Source organism: Podarcis liolepis (genome assembly GCF_965112155.1).
Source record: "Podarcis liolepis genome assembly, chromosome: 10".
NCBI lineage: Eukaryota > Metazoa > Chordata > Lepidosauria > Squamata > Lacertidae > Podarcis > Podarcis liolepis.
This window is the reverse complement of record NC_139562.1, coordinates 58,988,756-59,009,803: the sequence shown is the minus strand read 5'-3', so window position 1 is coordinate 59,009,803 and position 21,048 is coordinate 58,988,756. Positions and strand designations below refer to the sequence as shown.

The 21,048-nt window shown below is 42.3% G+C and overlaps 1 protein-coding gene across 1 annotated transcript in view; it reads right to left on the bottom strand.

The window, feature by feature from the left end:
- The window catches only part of TBC1D22A (TBC1 domain family member 22A), a 119,170-nt gene that overhangs the window by 49,384 nt on the left and 48,738 nt on the right, over window positions 1–21,048 (bottom strand). Inside the window, exons 9-10 of the mRNA XM_083463612.1 lie at window positions 11,390–11,496; window positions 1,488–1,563 (exon numbers count right to left, since the gene is read on the bottom strand). Of these exons, the coding sequence (XP_083319738.1) occupies window positions 1,488–1,563; window positions 11,390–11,496 (183 nt within the window). The remainder of the gene's footprint in view (window positions 1–1,487; window positions 1,564–11,389; window positions 11,497–21,048) is intronic.

The window sequence follows — 21,048 nt, the reverse complement described above, 5'->3', positions numbered from 1 at the left end:
AATATTCCACCCATTCCTTTAACTCAGAGCTAGAGCCATATTTAATTTCAAGCATGGGTAAACTTCCAACCAGATCTCTGGGTTGGAGTACAAGGGCTAAATGAAGAGTCAGGAAGCATACTGCCTCCCTGTTGCAACTTAGAGATAGTAGCATACCTTGCCACATAATTGGACTATCCAGCTCAGTATTGTCATCTCTGATTGGAAGAGGCACTCCAAGGAAACAAGACAAGAGTCCTATCTGGAGATGCCACAGAGAGACTGAGTCTGGGACCTTTTGCAAGAAAAGCGTATGATCTACTGCTGGGAAATGACGCTTCCCATGCAATACATTTACACCAAGGGTGTCATTCGCGTGAGGAAGGATCGCACCAATGCTTTTCACAGACAACAGCTGCTAAGTAGCAAGTTATTTGCAACTAGGCATATTAAATAGCTTTCTTTGATGGCAACTCATGCATTTCATCACCATCAGTTATGGGAAAGTTCACCTCTAAGCACAGCCAATGTCACCATCAACAATCTAGATTGTTCAAATACAAGCAAGCAAATATATAAATTGTTGCAGTAAATGCTGCTGCAACAAAGCTTACACTGTGCATAATGAAACAATAGAAATCATCTTCCTAATAAGTTTAGCCACTGTTGAGTTGCTTGCGTAACAGCATTTTTTGACTCACACACACACATACACACACACACACACACACACACACTCATAACTGACAGGCAGTGTCACAAATATATGCTTAGTTCTGCTCGGCATCGCTGTGCTCGTTAATTTAACGAACTATCAAGAGAATATGCTTAGAATGGGCAAGCACTATCTCTCAAATTTCATTTAATTAAACTCTGCTCCAGCAATATGACAGTCAGCATTTCATGATGGGAATTGTTTTAAGGATGAAGGTAGAAAATGTTTCAAAGTAGTCCTGCGAAAAACATGAAAGCATAATCTAAAATTACCCTCGCACCCGCTGTAATTTATCTCCAATATTAAAGATGTTATTTCCAAAGTTGGTAATTAATTGGATTCCACAGAGAAATTATTCAGACATTCCTGATAGCAAAACGATACACAAAGGCACAAAACAGAGTGCCAAAGGACAACTATAAACAACCACTGCAACTCTCCCGAATTACTACAATCATTGAGCTTAATGTAAAATGAATGCTGGCTGGCTTTTGTACGTAGCCATTAGTCTGCAGCAAAAAAGATTGGCATTGGATTTTGATTACATTGCCTTAATAAAAAGTAATGAGAGTGGCGCATGCTCTAGTGGCTTTCCTTTAAGTGATACAGTGCAGTAAGTTTGCAAAAGGCCACTATGCCACAAGTTGATTAAGGGTGACACCTCGCCTGAGAAAGGCCACATTATGGTAGAGACGGATCACTGCGCTGGTATTGCCCAGGCAGCTAGCAAAGTCTTCTAACTAAACACTTTCAGCCAAGCCACGTCCAGTCTCGCTTAGTTTTCAAGACGTACCGTCAATTCGGCTAACCAGTTCTTCCAGCATTTTCACTTTCTTCTGAATACCAGGCTGAGCAAAGGTGTAGTTATCCTAAGGAGACAAGATCATAAAGCAAGCATGTTGACAAAGAGATACAAACACAGTTGCTTCAAAAAAGAAACAGCTGAATCAATGTCTTGCTGGCAGCTGACTTCAACCTTGCAGAATGACCAGCTGAGAGTGGGTAAAATTACCATTCAAAACACATTAGGTATCTCAACAGAGGCTCTGTCCAACTTGCTTAAGTAAAACATGTTTTCTAACGTGCGTATCAATAACAAACAGAAACATGTCTATTAGGAATTATCATGCAAAGATGGCCATGGTTCGTTGCTAGATTATTTCTTTTCCTTTCCGTGGCTGTGGGGAGAGACATGATAAACTCCCCAAGAACATCAGACATTCCCAAGAATGCACACCTTACAACAGAATAAAGAAGCTGTAGCACCCCGAGTATTTGTTGGACTATAACTCCCATCACCCCAAACTTTGGTGATCCTGGTTAAGATTATATGAGTCCAACATCTGGAGGGCCACAGCTAACCCACCCCTGTGTATTTTTAAAATCTGGAAACTTCCCAGTTGATAAATTCCATAGCATAACTTTCCACCATGGGTAGCAAACCTGCAGGCCATATTAGGCTGACCACACCAGCCTCCCGGTCCCCTAATCTAATCTACTAGATTGCCCTTTGATTCCCTGCTTTTGAAGCTCCCTAGAATTGGAGGGGGCAAATTCAAAAGCTCTCACTGGCTCACATCTGGGTGGGATTGGGAAACAGATTGCTGCTTCTCCCAGCTCACCAGATCTCTCATCTCCACTGAGGAGACAGGCAGCAGACTGCCAAGCTCTCCAGCCCAGTCCCACATCAGGATACAGGTCACTTGCCAGGTCAGCAGAGGAAGGAGCAATTCACATCCCATAACAGCGGACATCCTCGTGTGAGCATGTTGTGTGTGCATGCAAGTGTGTGCAACATGTCTGTAGCATATGCCAGCTGTAGGTATCTACAAATAGGTTCTTAAATTTTGCTCCATTGAGTTATTGGGGGTAATCAGAAAGGGATCAGACCAGACCAAAAATAAAATAAATTGGAGAAATTTATTTCCATCAGTAAATAAAAATGAAGAAAATATACAAACTTGGCAAAAACTGAAATATAATAAAATGTATGAATAAAATATAAGAAAGCAATTCATAAATGGAAAACAGTATTAAATAGGCAAACAGCATGTATATTAATAAGCCATAAAACTTCTACCAGTCCAAACGTGTTAAAAGCTTACTAAATTCCTAGCCTTATAGCAGTTTAACCTACAGATTAAGGAAGGGGAGGGGTTATAGCTACAATTTCCAAGCAGGGATCCATGAAACTAGCATCTGTGGTCTCAGGAGGAAGTTGAGAAAGCTGAGTCCAGGATCTAGTGTATAGGATCAAGCAAATGGAAACTAAACACATGCAAAAAATAAATAAAAGGGAAATATTTTTAATCTGAACAGTGAGGTGTGTGCCACACAAGGGAATAAACAGAAAATGAACTCAAAGTGAAAACCTATGAAAATTGCATCTATTCAAAATTGTTCTTCAGCCAAATAGTCAAGGCCCTAATAGTGAATTCAGAGAAAATGGTGAAAAGCAGCTTCCAAAACTGAAGCAAGGGACTTGCTACAAGGAAAAAACCAAAACTTCTCTCAAAGAGAGAGCAAAAAAAGCGAAGTGGTCTCCAAAGGCTTCAGAATACGCAAAAATCTATTGGAAAAACTTGAGTCTAGGCAAAAATAAAATTAAGAAAATAAAAAGGAGTGAGTTCTAGCACCGAGTACAGTCTCTTTTTGGTCCCTGCTGAAACCCAAACTTCTCAGCATTGCGATTTGTCCTTTTCTCTCTCCTCATTTTTTCCTCACTCGAATGCAGTTCAGTTTGTTAATGGCAGGAAATGGGGCAAACACCTGCAGAAACATTTTCCCACTGTTTCTGGGCTTGATGCAGTCCCAAGCCTTATCGAAGCACAGGGAGACTCACAACAGTCACCCCCAGCATGGCTACTTGCAGGGATGGGAATCAACCCCTAAGGTATGTATTCAGGCCTGCTTCAGTCATGAGCCAGTTGACCAAAGTTTTTCTTCCATTCCACTGCACAGTTTCTAGAGTGTTCATCTTCACCACAGACATATTCACCCCCAAAATTGAGCTCAGTATCAGTTGCCACACGTACCACTAGTATGATGTGCCTAAAGGAGCTGGTAAATTGGAACACTGTCCTCAGGCCAAAAAGGGCTAGATTTTTCCATTTCCCTAAAATTATTTTCCCAAGTGTTTGAAGCTTCATATGCCCACGTGGCATAATGTAGAAGCAGTCCTTAAATAAGAAATGTGCAAGAAACCGCCTTTTCTTCAAAGTATCACATATTCTTGACAACACATCTGTTTTCCTGATAACTTGTTATGTATAACAAGCTTAAACATTCTGCGCAACACTATTTACAATTGGAGCGAAGCAAAATAGTTTTTGTGCTCTGAAAAGGAATAATGGCCACAAAGAAATTGGAAGCTCTGATCTTAAGTGATGAAAATAATTGTACCCTGCTCCCAGGTAAGTCTGTAAGAGCCAGGTTCTTTTTTCAGTGCTTCAGAACAGAATAATATTTGAGCCACATTAAAGCTTCCACTCCGCTAACCACTTATCAAGCCTAATTCCCCATCTTAAATCCTCACTGGTTGCTGCAAGACATGTTTGACAAACCAACCTTTCGACAGGAAGGCACATTCTATGCAAGATGAGGAAACTTCAGAAAGGAATGACAGCAAAAACAAAGGGGATGTTTTAATGCGGTCAGCAACCACTTGCAGTTAGCAAAGGCAGTAAGGTACACCTGTCAATAGCTTAATAAAACTGGCAGTGAAGCATAAAGCAGCCACAATCTCCCTCTGTATTCACAAATGAATCCCTGATTCATTACGAAGTAGGTGATGCACTGTGCCGAAACTGAAACTTGCCTCTTTAAGGCAGCTTTTTGGAGCACTTCTAAGTTACTGGCCATTCATCTTTGGACCAGTGCATATTCATGAGCTACAATTTTTGTTTAACCCACAAGAAAGGAGGGCTTTTTTGCTGGCTAGGTTCAATTCTAATCCTTCTAACCTCCTTTGGGGTAGGTTCACGGGTATGGCAGAAGGGGATAGGATCTGCCCATGTGATGCCTGTTGGTATTAAAGGGTTAAGAAGCTCTAATCAAGACGCTCTAGTCACTGAGCAGCTGGAGGTCGTTAACCTTCCAGGAATGTGAGTTTGTATAAATAGTCAACTCACTTGTGTGTTTGCCGCTCCCTCCTTCCCCCTTTCCTTTTCTTTTGGGGGCGTGTTTGCTGAAATGTGTGATTCTTCACCAGGGTTTTTGTTTTTGTGTAAATAAACCTTTTATTTGAGTTCCAAACCGCTTGCTCCAAGATTCCTTTATTGAAAAGATGCTGACTCTCCAGCCCTTCTTGAGCCGCTGTGCGAAATGCTCTGCTGTAATGGGACATTGTGGCATCGGAAGCGCACTGGACATATCATTAGCATTAAACTAATTAAAGTTTAATGGGACAGGTTATGGCTGTTTGTACGTCAAGAAGGAGATAAGGAGTCCAGTTCAGAGTGATTTATGAAAGGACTGGAGCGAAGACAGAAGCGGTTGCCGACAACGAAAGCCTTCAAAGCAGCTTGAGTCCTGCAACGTGCCTAGGAAAAGTTTTAAAGAGGCACTGCGCAGTTTGTACTCGCTGGAAGACGTCTTATTCCTCAAGGAGCCACCTCAGCAGCTGGGAGACGGTCTACAGGTCTGTGAGTATCGTTCCTAAGCCCCAGGGAGGATGGCAGAGTCCCAGGAAAGTTTTACTGTCCCATTTACGCGACTCAATGGGAAAAATTGGCAAGATTGGAAGGCTAGAGTAAGGGTTTGGTTGCAAGCAAAAGAGTTGTGGAGTTGTACTGAAGCACCGCCTTTACAGGCAGCTGCAGACGCGTCTGCAGAAGACAAAGCAGCAGCGGCAGTTTCACAGAAACGCGACAGGAAAGCCCAAGGTCTACTAGTTTTGGCAGTGGGATCAGAGCAAATGCCTTATGTTTCTGAGTTAAAGAACACGCATGAGGTCTGGACGGTTCTGCAGCGGTTAAATTCCAGAAACACTGCGGGGGCCAAGATCCATGCTACAAGATGTTTGTTTGATTTACGTCTCCAACCGGGAGCGTGTGTGAAAGAACATATTGCCAAAATGGTGTCTGCCTTTAATCAACTAAGACAGCTGGGCATTCCTTTCTCTATGGAGCAGCAGTCATACATATTGTTGTCTTCTCTTGATAAAAGCTATGAGACTCTAGCTTTAACTTTGGAAGCTATGCCTTCAACTGAATTAACCCTTGAATACATTTCTTCTCGACTTGCTGATGAACAGGATAAAAGGCAAAGAGAAAGAGGTTTGTCTTCAAAGAGGAGTTATGCTGTGCCTAAGAGTGGGGATGCTGAGTTTGAGAACACAGTAAATGCTTTTGCAGCTAGACACTGTTTTCGCTGTGGTTCCTCTTCCCATTTAATCAGGAATTGTACACATGAACCTGGTCAAGATAGCACCAAGGCCGTTGCCCCTAGTTACCAGACAAGGAGTTCCAGGGGACGTCGAAGAAGAGGAGGAGGTTGTGGCTACTCCCACAGCACACAGCACATGGCTTCAGCAATGGCGTTGATGCAAGGGCGTGGCCAAGGCAGCAATCTACGCTGGTTGATCGACAGTGGTGCATCTCACCACCTGGTGGCGCCATCTAGTGTCCGTTTGCAGAATTGCAGACATTTGCAAACCCTTAAAGTTGTGACAATGGCAGATTCAACTAAACGTTCCTTAGAGACCGTAGGTACAGTGTTTTTGAAGTGTTTGCAAACAGAAATTGATGCCTACGTGCTAAAGGGAATGAAGGGGTGTATTTTGTCTGTGTCAGAACTTGATAGAAATGGGTTTAAAACTGTGTTTGAAAATGGGGTTTGCACTATTTCAAAGAATAACGTATCTCTTTTGCAGGTGGAATGCAGAAATGGGTTATATTATTTTGAGACAAGTCCTGATGAAGTTGAACAGGTTCATGCTGGTTGTGTGAACTCGCCTACCCATAATTCTTGTGTTCATTTATGGCACCGCCGTTTGGGACATATTAATTTTCAGTATGTTAAAAGGCAACCTGAATTATCAGAAGGGTGCAAGTTGAACAAATGTGCTAAGTATTTGGATTGTACTGCATGCAAAAGGGCGAAGGTTCATAGATGCAGCTATCCCAGTTCAAATAGGAAATCTGACAAAGTATTCCAACTTGTGCATATGGACCTATGTGGCCCAATGCCTGTTGCTAGCATGGGAGGTTCGAGGTATGCACTGTGTCTCTCAGATGACAAAACAAAGGTTACATGGTTTTTTCCTCTCAAAACAAAAGCAGATACTGCAGAAACAGTTAAAAATTGGGTTCATGCAGTAGAACTTGAATTCGGTACTAGAGTTCTTGCTTTTCAAACAGACAGAGGGTCTGAATTTACCGGGTCTGTGTTGCAGAATTTCTTTAAGAAAAAGGGAATTAAGCATCGTCTGTCTACACCTTATTCCCCCCAAGAAGGAGGCGTGGCCGAACGTAAAAACAGGGTTCTGCAAGAGTTGGCAAACTCTATGTTGTTTGATGCTAAACTTCCTCAAAGTTACTGGGCGGAAGCCTGGCAGACGGCTACTCATGTTCTGAACCGAGTATATAATTCGGTAATTGATACTACGCCATATTTTGCTTTATATGGGAAGAAGCCCAAAGTTAATTACTTTCGGGTGTTTGGATCTCAAGCCTATGTACTTATCCCAAAAGCGTTAAGGAGAAAGGGAGGTCCAAGGGCTAGGAAACTCATCTTTTGTGGGTACGAACCACACGCCAAATCTTGGAGGTTCGTGAACCCAGATGGGGATACTACAAGAGTGGTCCTCAGTAGGAGCGCTGAATTTTGTGAGCAATCCGGATGGACTCACTTACATGCTAACCCTGACATTTTGAGAGATGATTTGGGCATTTATGCTGAGAATGAAAGTCCAGAGGGTGATGAGCCAGAAGGGGATGGTGCACATGGTTCAGATGCAGATTCTGACCAGGCACAAGGTTCTTCTCCTAAGGTAGAAAAGCCAGAATCTAAGAGTGTTCCAACATCGCCAGTCAGTAGGCCTAGCAGACAGCAAAAGCGAAGTAGGTCGCCTGCAACACCAAGCCCAAGGGAGGTATCTAAACGGAGGTCTTTATCCCTAGAGGCACGTCCAGACATAAAGTCTGAGACAGATTCTGACAGCCAACGGTCAGAGGGGGCACAAGAGGAGCAATTGCGCAGGTCAAAACGTGCCACGAAGGGCAAGCCGCCAGAGCGGTTTAAGGTGATAAGTGTATACGTAAATATGGCACAGTGTGAGCCAGATAGCTATATAGAGGTACAACAGCTTCCAAGCTCAGAAGCCGCAAAGTGGCAGGAAGCAATGGAAAAAGAGATGGCTTCAATGAAGTCTCTCGGTGTGTTTACAAGTACAGAGCTTCCAAAAGGGCAACAAGCTGTAGGTTGTCGATGGGTATATCGTTTAAAGCCCACAACTACTGAGGAGTTGCAATATAAAGCCCGACTAGTTGCAAAAGGGTTTTCGCAGCGCAAAGGAGTTCACTATTCTCAAATTTATGCCCCTACTTCAAGATCAGAGTCATTAAGAATGCTTTTAGCCTCTTCAGCTAAGAAGGGAAATAAGCTGTTTCATTTTGATGTCAATGTGGCTTATTTAAATGCAGACTTACAGGAGGAAGTCTATATGACGCCACCACCAGGTTTTGAAGGAGACAAGCCAAACCAGGTCTGGCGCCTACACAAATCCATTTATGGGTTGAAACAGTCCGCCCGTAATTGGAATTCCTGCTTAAACGATGCTCTAGAGAGCATGGGGTTCAGAAAGAGCGCAGCAGATGCGTGTCTTTATCTAAAAGGCTCGGGATGTGAACAAGAAGCAGTCTTGATATTTGTTGACGATTTATTATACAGTGGAAAGGACGATAAACTTGCACAACAATTTGCCACAAAGCTTGGAGAAAGGTTTCAGATAAAATCACTAGGCAATGTATCTGTTTATCTAGGAGTTAAAATACAGCAAGATGAAGATGGGAACTATTGGCTCAGCCAAGAAGCTAAGATCCAGCAGTTGCTGGAAAGGTTTAAAATGGACAACTGTGCTGGTGTTAAAACCCCAATGGAGTTAAGTTACACAAAGGATGCTCAAACTGAGCAACATGCAGAGTTCAGTAATCCCGGGGTTTACCAGTCAGCGATAGGCAGTCTACTCCACATTGCACAGTGGACTCGGCCCGATATAACATATGCTGTCAACATGCTGTGTAGACAAGCTGAAAAACCATCAATGCATGCTTGGCAAGGAGTAAAAAGAGTTTTAAGGTATCTCCAAACTACCAAAAGGTTTCGCTTAAAACTATCAGCAGAGGGCAGCACACAACTTGAATGTTGGGCTGACAGCAGTTGGGCAGATGCTGGACCAGATAGAAAATCAGTGTCAGGAATGGCGATAAAATTTGGAAATGCACTAATTGGTTGGAGATCAAGAAAACAATCACTTATAGCTTTAAGTTCAACTGAATCTGAGTTCAATGCATTATCAGATGTATGTAGAGAACTGGAATTTTATAAGCAACTGGTACAAGAATTGTTTGGAGAATGTTCCCTACCTATCAGAGTGTGGGAAGACAATCAACCTTGTATTAAACTAGCTAAATCAGGCCAATTCAAGGCACACACAAAACACTTGGATATCCGTTATCAAAATGTATGCCAAAGTGTAAAACAAGGTTTAATTGAACTAAAGTATTGTCCAAGCCAAGAAAATCTCGCAGACGGTTTTACAAAAGCTTTGAGTCCGCAATCTCATAAATGTTTCTGTTCAGGTTTAAATTTGAATTAAGGTTGGTACAGCTCAGTGTTACGAGTGAGAGGGGGTGTTGGTATTAAAGGGTTAAGAAGCTCTAATCAAGACGCTCTAGTCACTGAGCAGCTGGAGGTCGTTAACCTTCCAGGAATGTGAGTTTGTATAAATAGTCAACTCACTTGTGTGTTTGCCGCTCCCTCCTTCCCCCTTTCCTTTTCTTTTGGGGGCGTGTTTGCTGAAATGTGTGATTCTTCACCAGGGTTTTTGTTTTTGTGTAAATAAACCTTTTATTTGAGTTCCAAACCGCTTGCTCCAAGATTCCTTTATTGAAAAGATGCTGACTCTCCAGCCCTTCTTGAGCCGCTGTGCGAAATGCTCTGCTGTAATGGGACATTGTGGCATCGGAAGCGCACTGGACATATCATTAGCATTAAACTAATTAAAGTTTAATGGGACAATGCCCACCTGGTGGAAACTCTAGCTCACATGGTCCTTAAATGTAAAAGGTATGATGATCTCCACCAACAATTCTTAGACCAGCTATGTATCCCAATATGGAAACCAGAGACAGAGGTCATACGCTTCTTATTACAGGGGAGAGACCAGGAGCTCACCAAGACAGTAGCTAAGTTCCTCTATTTGATTTTTTGCCACCGAAGTACGCTACAGGATCCTGCCTTTGCTGGAGACCCACAGAGGTGAAATAGATTGCTCGCCTCTTCTTCCCTTTGGCAAATGACTGTACTGTTGAAATGGCGACGAGATCGCATTGGCCTACTTATTCTGAATGTTTGTAAATGATGCCAATAAAGGTTTGATGATGATATTCATGAGCATCACTGAAGGCAATGGAAGAATCCTTTCCACAAGGTAAGCCAACCATGTGTAGTGGACTGCCATACAGACCAGGATTTTTTATTCTTCTTCCCAGCATGTTTCCTGGACAAAACTGTATAACTGCCCTGCTGAATGTGACCAAAGACTTATCTATAGTCCAACATGCTTTTCCCGCCACTGGCCAATCAAATGACTCTAGGGAAGTTTACAAGCAGGATATGAAGAAAATAACCTTCTGTGTTATTCCCCAACAGTTGACATTCAGAGCTGCTTTGCGTCTGATCCTGGAGAAAATGCATAGGCATCATGACTAGTTGCCGTCAATAGCCTTATCCCAGATCACACTGATTTGCTACTTACAACTGCTCCTGGACTTGGAAAGCTTGACTGCAGTGACCATGCACTGTTGACTTCAAGGATAGATTACTGCAATATGCTCTACGTGGGGCTGCCCTTGAAGATGTTTCAGAAGCTGAGGTTTGTGCAAAATGCAGTGGCTAAGCTATTATATGACAACCTACCAGAAGTGTGTAACACCAATCTTGAAATAGCTGTTTGGTGTGCTTGTGTTAACATATAAAGCATAAGCAACTTGCCCAGAAGGGAATAAGACCTTCCAGCTGAAAATGTTCCCCCCACTCCTAGGCAACAGAATGAGCATTCCTGCCAGAAAGAAACCTGCCAGTTAACACAAGACTGCACAGGTGAGAAGCAAGTTACGAAGACTGTTTGGCCTCATCCCTGACCAGAAACACTCACAATAAAATAGCAATCATATCGGAATAGCCTACTTTTTAAAAAAGAAAAGAAAACTGTCGACCAACATGTGGAAAAACAGTATGTTTTCAATCAAGCTCAAGAAGGTTGTACTGGTGAACACCGGGAAGGAGAACCAATTTCAAAATGTACCTCATAAATACCAATGTCCTGTTTACATTTCACATTTTTAAAATATGGTGGCATCTACTGCCCTATTCTACTCGTCAGGTATATTCTTTTTCAACACTCTTAATGCTGTTATTGGCCACAATGCTAATCAGTTATCCCAATGGTTAGAGAAGGGGAAATCAATTTACCTGAATGCCATCAAGCAGTTTACTCATGCACCAGAAACTGTCAGCTTCAATGTTCTGCAGCACTTCGGCGGGCAGACTGGAAACATCAAAATTTTCCACTTCTTCTTCTGTTTGGTAAAAGAGAGAGGGAAAAAAGATACACCAATGAAGTGCATGGAATAAACAAAAGGTTTACACACATATACAAGATATAGCAATCACTAACCTTATCCATAAACATTAAACCGTACGACCTTTACTAAGGACTAAAAGCACTATTCAGCTAAACCTGGTGTTTTCGAACAATCATTCAACCCTGATATTAGAAATGCACAGGAAAAACCAAATCAAATCAAATCCACTGTGGTAACTTAAAGGACTATGGCACACCACCATAAAAATCTGAAAATGCATGAAATCTATCCACAACTAATTCCAGCCCATTTCACATCACAACGTCCAAGGCCAACCAAGATCACCTTCTTAAGATTACGTGTGTTGAGTTAGGATTGCAAGGGCAGAGAGAGATGTAGAAGTGTCCTCAAGAGAAATATCACACCTGTGGCACTTGGGGACACATATTTGCTGCAGTATACACAGAGTCCCATTAATAACTAGCTACACTGAAGGACAAGTTCCAGTTACGTTTTCTGCTCCAAGCCCTAATAGATCAGCAAACAAGTGTGAATAGGTATCAGCAATGAATAAGTTTATCAGAATTGTAATTGCTTCAAAATTAATTGATATAAAGTTACATTCCTCCCACAACTGCAGTCTACTGATGTCCAACCCTGGAAAAATAATGAAATGTTTGTTAAGCGGCAGTTGTTGCTTAGCTTAGATTTGCTTTTACCAGTGATGGCAAAGAAAAGATATCAAAACCAATATTGATAGCCGTTTTTGACCAATGCTGTACTTGAGACTCTAGACTAAATTTACAATTCAATCCAGGCTAAGCAAACCCAAGTGTGCCCGACTCTGCAGAAGTCTGTGGCCCTAAGATCTGTTTTCCTGCCAAATAGCAACATACCTCAATTTCCATATGCAAAACCATGGTAATAATAAAGTACAGTGGTGCCCCGCAAGACGAATGCCTCGCAAGACGAAAAACTCGCTAGACGAAAGGGTTTTCCGTTTTTGCGTTGCTTCGCTAGACGAATTTCCCTATGGGCTTGCTTTGCAAGACGAAAACGTCTTGCGCTTTTTTTTTAAAGCCACTTGAAGAGGCGCAGTTGCGACGGACCATGCTTCGCAAGACGAAAAACATCGCAAGACGAAAAGACTCGCGGAACGAATTCTTTTCGTCTTGCGAGGCACCACTGTAATTTTTCTTATGTCACAGAGTAATGATGCATTTTAGAACAGCTGCTGCACAGTCAGTGAGGTGAGCCCCAAGTCAGGACAAAACCAGACCTATAATTCTGTTGTATGTTCAGCAGGCCTGGCAGGAGGAAGATCTGTATTGGCTAGTGCATGGGTATGCAAACTAAGGCCCAGAGGCCCGATGCAGCCTTCTCAATCCGGCCCCCAGACGGTCCGGGAATCAGTGTGTTTTTACATGAGTAGAATGTGTGCTTTTATTTAAAATGCATCTCTGGGTTATTTGTGGGGCATAGGAATTTGTTCGTTTATTTTTTTCCAAAATATAGTCCGGCCCCCCACAAGGTCTGAGGGACAGTGGACCGGCCCCCTGCTGAAAAAGTTTGCTGACCCCTGGGCTAGCCAATGCCAAAAACTGAATGCTCTACAAGAAAGAGGAGGGTTGGAAACCATGCCTATAAGGAACAGTTGAAGGAGCTGAGTATGTTTAGCCTGAGAAAGAGGAGACTGAGAGAATATATGATAGCCATCTTCATATATTTAAAGGATTATCACATAGAAGAGGGAACACGCTTGTTTTCTCCTGCTCTGGAGGGTAGAACTCAAACCAATGGCTTCAGGTTACAATAATACAGTGGTGCCTCGCAAGATGAAAAGAATCCGTTCTGTGATTCTCTTCGTCTAGCGTTTTTTTCATCTTGCGAAGCAAGCCCATTGACGGATTAGCAGATTAGCGGCTTTTAGCACTATTAGCGGCTTTTAGCGGCTTATCTGCTGATCGGCTCAGCTGATAAGCGGCTTAGCGGCTTAGAAAAGTGGGGGGGGAGGAAAAAAAACCAGCAGGAACTCGCAAGACATTGTCGTCTTGCAAAGCAAGCCCATAGGAAATTTGTTTTGCGAAGCACCTCAAAAACGGAAAACTCTTTCGTCTAGCGAGTTTTCCGTCTTGCGAGGCATATCATCTTGCGGGGCACCACTGTAAAGGAGATTCCGACAAAACTTCAGAAAAAACTTTCTGACAGTGGAACGGTCTCCCTCGGGAGGTTGTAGACTCTCCTTCCTTGGAGGTTTTAAAGTAAAGGTTGGATAGCCATCTGGCATGGATGCTTTAGCTGAGATTCCTGCCTTGCAGGGGGTTGGACTATATGATGCTCTTCCAACTCTGCAATTCTATGATTCTATTCTATGACCTGATTCATACCAGACATTTTTGCCTGGCTGGAACGCTCCCAATAATGCATTTTGCTTGTCCGGTTGGTGAACAGAAAGGAGTGCGAGTATGTACAGAAACTAACCTACTATGCAAAGGGAAAATCTACATTAATCGCTCTGCTCACTTTTGCCTCTGGTCCTCACCGCCATTATTGGTATGTAGCCCTGAGAAAGCTGCCCAGTAGGGAATGAACTTCTCAAGTTGAAAAGGGTTCCCCATCCCTGCAGAAAGGGGAAGAGAGAAACAATTCTGAGAGGCTGCGTTTGCAGATACCTCTTAGCCTGATGATCCTGTTAGGATCGTCCTACACTCATGTAGGACCCTGGTAGAGACACATGCCCAATGGGCATGTTCTCTCCCTCCTGGCCGATCGTTCGGGAGCTTCAAAAGCATTATTCATCCCAAACATCACAGCGATTTGTATCAAAAAGCATAAGCACACTTACAATCCTGCAGAGTATTTGCAGTTTGTGTAACAGAACTCAGTAGGCACAGCATTTTGGCTTATCTACTTTATTTACATATAATACACTCGGAGCATTCTGACTTAGCTCCTTCCTCTTTCTCATCAGACAGTAAAGAGAGAAAGAACAAATGACAATAGTCCCACTTCATGGAACACAGTAATACCAAAAAAAATCCTGTCTCCGTCACTTCCCACTCTGCGGAATGAAAACATACACCATCACGTGATAGACAGCAATCCCATGACTGCAAACACGGATCAAGAATCCTAACAGATCCATCTAGCATTCAAACAAAAAGAATGTCCACAGTGTGTAAATGTTACTCCTCTGGCCTTAAAAAAAATGGTTTCAAAATCTTAAGAACTACCAGTCTCCACAGTGCAATCAGAAAGTAAACTCTGGGGTGTGTTCAATCAGAGTGGTTAGTTATTTGCCCCATTTTGTCTTCTACCTCCAATTTCAGCTAAGACTGCCAATGTTCTGCTGGCTGTGCCTGTGTATTTAACTGGTTCTTATCAGGCAAGAATGAACAGGTGGAACTCTTTCATCTTCAGCCGCAAAGACTCAATGAGGAGGAAAGGCTTCATCTGCTGGTTTCTGGGTATTATATCCTACTAGATGGCACAGGAATGCTACCAGAGAAAAAGCTGTCAACTGTAAATTCACTAGCAGATCTGCAGAGCACAGAGGGAGAGAGAGTGTGTAGAATATGATGAGCAATCCATACAGACTCATTAAGAATATAGAGTAAGGGACCATTTGAATAAAGCAGAGCGAATGCTGAGAATGGAACTGCATGAATAATGTAATCCTTTTAGAAGCAGCGTTAAGATGTCTTTTAGGGCTATCAACAAGTTTAATCCACAAACGTTGCAGCATAAGAATTAAACAGTATGTAGATTTTCTTTTCTTTTCTAAGTAGCAGGACAACATGCATCTTTGTCAATATATACGTGGATAGGAAGATATCACTGTACAAAAAATCCCAATTATAATGTCTCACAGCAATGTCTCTCATTTTCTTCAGCTTCCTGCGGCGATTCTCATCACGCTGTCTGTGTAAGTGTGGAAGATAGCAAAATAGCTGCCTAAAGAAAAACTGCTGTGACATGCTGATCCAAGTGCTACGGTTTCTGCAAGCACTGCTGTTAGCTGCTGTTTACTCCTTCACAGAATATTATCCTATTCTTGTGAAAATCTCCTCTGAGCAAAAAAAAAAAAAAGAAAAGAGTAATTCATTTAGAAGGGCTTTAACAAGACGCCTTCTCCACAGGAAGCAGCAAAGCAACACAAGGAAAAGTGAATTAATTACACTTTGCAAGATGCATTACTGAATGGTGAAATTGAGAGCAAGACCAGTGATGGTCTTTTGGTGGTTCAAATGCATGAGAAAGTACAATCAAATTGTTTGGTTGCTGCCTGGATTGAAAAGACTACCACCTTTACTCCAGGATGGTCACCATCACCGATAGGTGCTAGAGATGAATTTTTGCAGATTTATGAAGTCCGAAAACAGCATACAAGCTTTGCTTTCATGTCATTGTAGTTTAGTCGTTTAGTCGTGTCCGACTCTTCGTGACCCCATGGACCAGAGCACGCCAGGCACTCCTGTCTTCCATTGCCTCCCTGTTTGGTCAAACTCATGCTGGTAGCTTCAAGAACACTGTCCAACCATCTCATCCTCTGTCATCCCCTTCTCCTTGTGCCCTCCATCTTTCCCAACATCAGGGTCTTTTCCAGGGAGTCTTCTCTTCTCATGAGGTGGCCAAAGTATTGGTGCCTCAGCTTCAGGATCTGTATTTCCAGTGAGCACTCAGGGCTGATTTCCTTCAGAATGGAGAGGTCTGATCTTCTTGCAGTCCATGGGACTCTCAAGAGTCTCCTCCAGCACCATAATTCAAAAGCATCAAATCTTCGGCAATCAGCTTTCTTTATGGTCCAGCTCTCACTTCCATACATCACTACTGGGAAAACCATAGCTTTAACTATACGGACCTTTGTCGGCAAGGTGATGTCTCTGCTTTTTAAGATGCTGTCTAGGTTTGTCATTGCTTTTCTCCCAAGAAGCAGGCGTCTTTTAATTTCGTGACTGCTGTCACCATCTGCAGTGATCATGGAACCCAAGACAGTAAAATCTCTCACTGCATTCATAGCAAGCTTCAAATCTGAGAAAGAGACATGCTGCTGTTCTGGTGGCTGGGCCATTAAATAAGCACTTCCTTCAAGGAGAACTGCCTACTGCTACCTCACAATGCATGATGCAACACTGTTTTGAGTTCCTCTGATCCTACACACAACCCCCAGTTAAGGCTGAGCAGCTTACAACACAACACCATGTCAACCTTTCCCATAGTAACTGCGTGTTCTCCATTAATGACTATTTTGAGCCTAAAAAGGAATGACATTTCAAAAATAATTTATATCTGCACTTCTCAAAGTAGGACCCACTTATAAACGAAACTTGGTAGCTTTTGAGGTCTACTCCCGCCTTTAAATGGGACGCGGGTGGCGCTGTGGGTTAAACCTCAGAGCCTAGTACTTGCCGATCAGAAGGTCGGTGGTTCGAATCCCTGTGACAGGGTGAGCTCCCGTTGCTCGGTCCCTGCTCCTGCCAACCTAGCAGTTCGAAAGCACATCAAAGTGCAAGTAGATAAATTCTCCGGCGGGAAGGCAAACGGCGTTTCCGTGCGCTGCTCTGGTTTGCCAGAAGTGGCTTAGTCATGCTGGCCACATGACCCGGAAGCTGTACGCCGGCTCCCTTGGCCAATAAAGCGAGATGAGCACCGCAACCCCAGAGTCGGCCACGACTGGACCTAACGGTCAGGGGTCCCTTTACCTTACCCCCCTTTAAAGCAAAAATAAATAAAAATGCAAGAATATGTATCTTATTTTTCTTTCTTTCTTAATGTTAATAGATGTGTACATAGAATTCAAGCATGACAGATATAGAGGGAGGGGGAGCCGCTCTCTTAAAAGGGCTACAGAGCAGTAATGGCATGTTGCTGTCTCGGGGTGGAACCCTGGAAATAAGGAAAGACCCACTAGTGGGGCCCACTAGTGTTATGGCTCACAGTAAGAACATCTGATTTATGTGCTGCTTTGAATCAGTTCACCAACTCATGTTATAAACAAGCTATAAAACATTTTCGGATTCACAACCAATAATGAATAAAATGCCACTTCTGTTTCAGTGACACTAAATCACAAAAAAGGCTTCAAGATGTAGAAGAGCAAGTAAACAATGGACTAGGAAAGGAATTTTATTTTTAGATGCCATTTACTAAATGCCCTTGACCACTGCTCTGCCTTGATATATTCAGATATATTAAATTGCCAATACTTAGCTAATTAAAAGCACCTTTGGATAAGTGAAAGTGAATTCAGAAAGCTCCTTTAGTATGAACAATGAATCAAAGACTCATAATTTGTATTTTAATTTTTCATAAGGAAATACACAGCATGCAACAGACTGTTTCATTAGCATAACCTAATTACAGAGCAACTCATTATTCCACAAGTCACTGTTAATACTGTTACTAGGATTATAAATATGTTTACAAAATTGGGGGGGGGGGGAATCAGTCAAGAATTACATTTTGCCACAACCCTCAACTATTAAACTTTTGTAATCAATCTGTGCTAATTACTACTGAACACAGAAAGTTACTGTGGGTTCAATTAAACACTACAAAGCTAGCCCTTCCATGGTTGCAATTAATTCATATTTGTTGTTTCTCAAAATGGCCTGGTTTCATTCAAACGAAAGAACTGTTTACAATTTTATGGTTACATATACCAGGGAGTTCTATGGCTGCACAAATATGGTTTGCTATGCTGATACATCAAAACTGTACCCTTTAAGTGGAGCAGATCGCTAGGCCTACGATGTCTGCCTCACTATTTGCTAACAATTATTAGTCAATGATGCTAGGAACGTTGCCAGATAATCTGCTAAAATGATTTGTGCACGATTAACTACTTGCCTGCAAAAGGGACATGAACTGGACTTTCTGCTTTGCAATACACGACATAATGTGAATACAATGTTCCACAATGAGGGAAGAGACAGTTATATGCAATAGCTGGAAACGTACAAAATATTTCCATGAGGGGATAATTCAACCAACCAGTTGCATGGATAGATGCTTGACCTCTGCCTCACACCGTCTACAAATGTGCAGGAGCGCATTCTGAGAGGTGTATTAATGATGGAACCAGCATATACAAAACAGGCAGCACACTCTTGAACCATGGTAAGGAATTTGGGAAGCCAATCACAAAACATTTACAGAGTAAGGAGGATGTAGGAGTTAGAGCTTTCCGAACGACAAAAACACTTCCCGCTCAAGCTCAGAGAAGAATTACTCTCAGGAGCGTGCAACATTACAAGCATGATTTGGGAGAACTAGATTGCAATCCTCTACACACTTTCCTGAGAGTAGGTGCAATTGAACTAAATGGGGCTTACTTCAGAGTAGTTAAGCATGGGACTGTGGTGCCAAATTATTGTGACTTAATATCTTGAATCTGTCAGAACTGATTCCTTTCTTAAATGATGGTGCACTTTTAATATATGTGCCACCTCATTTATTTTACAAAAAGGTCAGATATAGATTTTGGTAATAAAAATAATTTAGCGTTCCATTCTTTATTTTGCATATGATAACAGCTCAGTTTTGCCACTAAGCCAAGAGAAAAGGTTTAGAGAAAAAGGACACGGGTGGCGCTGTGGGTTAAACCACAGAGCCTAGGGTTTGCTGATCAGAAGGTCGGCGGTTCGAATCCCCGCGAAGGGGTGAGCTCCCGTTGTTCGGTCCCAGCTCCTGGCAACCTAGCAGTTCAAAAGCAGGTCAAAGTGCAAGTAGATAAATAGGTACCGCTCCGGCGGGAAGGTAAACGGTGTTTCCGTGCGCTGCTTTGGTTCGCCAGAAGCAGCTTAGTCATGCTGGCCACATGTCCCGGAAGCTGTACGCCGGCTCCCTCGGCCAATAAAGTGAGATGAGCGCCGCAACCCCAAAGTCGGTCACGACTGGACCTAATGGTCAGGGGTCCTTTACCTTTAATGTTCATCTGAAGCAGATGCACGTAACAAAATAGCTGAAGCAAGATACTGAGTAGTACAGATTCAACTGTGCTTATAGAACAGCTGGAATCGAAATATGACTAAGCAGGTCTGCAGTTCTCTCTTGAACCATTATGGCTGTTAATCCAAGGATCAAGAACCTGGGAGCCTAAAGCTTTCTTCTCTCTACAATGCATAGCAAGCATTTATGACTAGGTCTCTGACTTTTTCAAATACAGTGGTGCCCCGCAAGACGAATGCCTCACAAGACGAAAAACTCGCTAGACGAAAGGGTTTTGCGGTTTTTGAGCTGCTTCGCAAGACGAATTTCCCTATGGGCTTGCTTCGCAAGACAAAAACGTATTGCGTTTTTTGCAAGTTTGTTTCCTTTTTCTTAACACCGTTAATACAGTTGCGACTTGACTTCGAGGAGCAACGCATAGAACGCGGTGTGGTAGCCTTTTTTGAGGTTTTTGGTGATTTTTGAAGCTTTTCCAAAACTTTTCCGGCACTGTGCTTCGCAAGACGAAAAATTCGCTAGACGAAAAAACTCGCGGAACGAATTAATTTCGTCTTGCGAGGCACTACTGTACTGTCACTATCCAGACTTTTGGTTTGTAAACAAGATCTTGCAAGTGTAAAACATCTCGTTCTCATTGCAAGTCTTCAGGCACATTGCTCCAGCATGATTTTTTGAAAATGAGACTGGGAAATCACATCAGTCTCAATTTTTAAAAAATAAATATGAGATTTATACCAAAAGGTTTGCTAAAACTTTCCAACGCACCTAAATATCAAGAGCTATCATATGCAGAAGGGAAGTGTTGCATAAACAGATATTCAGAAGAAGCTGCCGGGGTTGACAAGATATCGAACGACAGCTAGAGAGTGCAACAGAGCACTGAGACTTCCACAGTCAATATGGCTTTTAGAATGAATAAACCTCACTCAAATAATTATATCCCATGAAGCTGCTCTGTTTAAGTAAGTAGGTCAAACAGCACAAAAATTACTATTTTTACTGCATGTGTGAAATGAAGTGGTACCAATTGGAGGGAACTACTCCCAACCAAATGGCCTCTTTAGTTTCAAATGCACAGCAGTTAAACATAAAGTGTTTCAAAAAGCCACAATTTCATCCAATTTTAATGCTTTATTTTTTTAAAATGAATATTATTTCAGTAAAAAAAATGAATTGAAAATAAAAACTTGTCTTCCAACAGGAGTTAGAGGAGAGAGAGTAGGTCTAGTAAAGGGGCTAGGAGTTAAGATAGCTGTTAGAGAGAATAAGTTATATCAGGCTAGAACAGGCCTTCCCAACCTGGTGCCCTCTAGCTGTTTTGGATTACAACTTCCACCATTAGCATTCCTTCTAATGGAAAGAATGGCAGCAAATTGATATTGTCTACAGCTGGAGTCGATGTGTCATTTAAACTGGATCTTTCCCAGTCACCCTGAAATGATCTTGCTTATGTTGAAAGCCATTTAAAGCAGAATATACCCTAATCCCAAAAGTGACGAAGTACTACCAAAGACGGTCATTTCTCCAGCCTGTGAGTGATGGTTAAAATAGTAATTTTGCATTACAGCTTCTTCTTTTCCCTTCAGAATCTCGCAA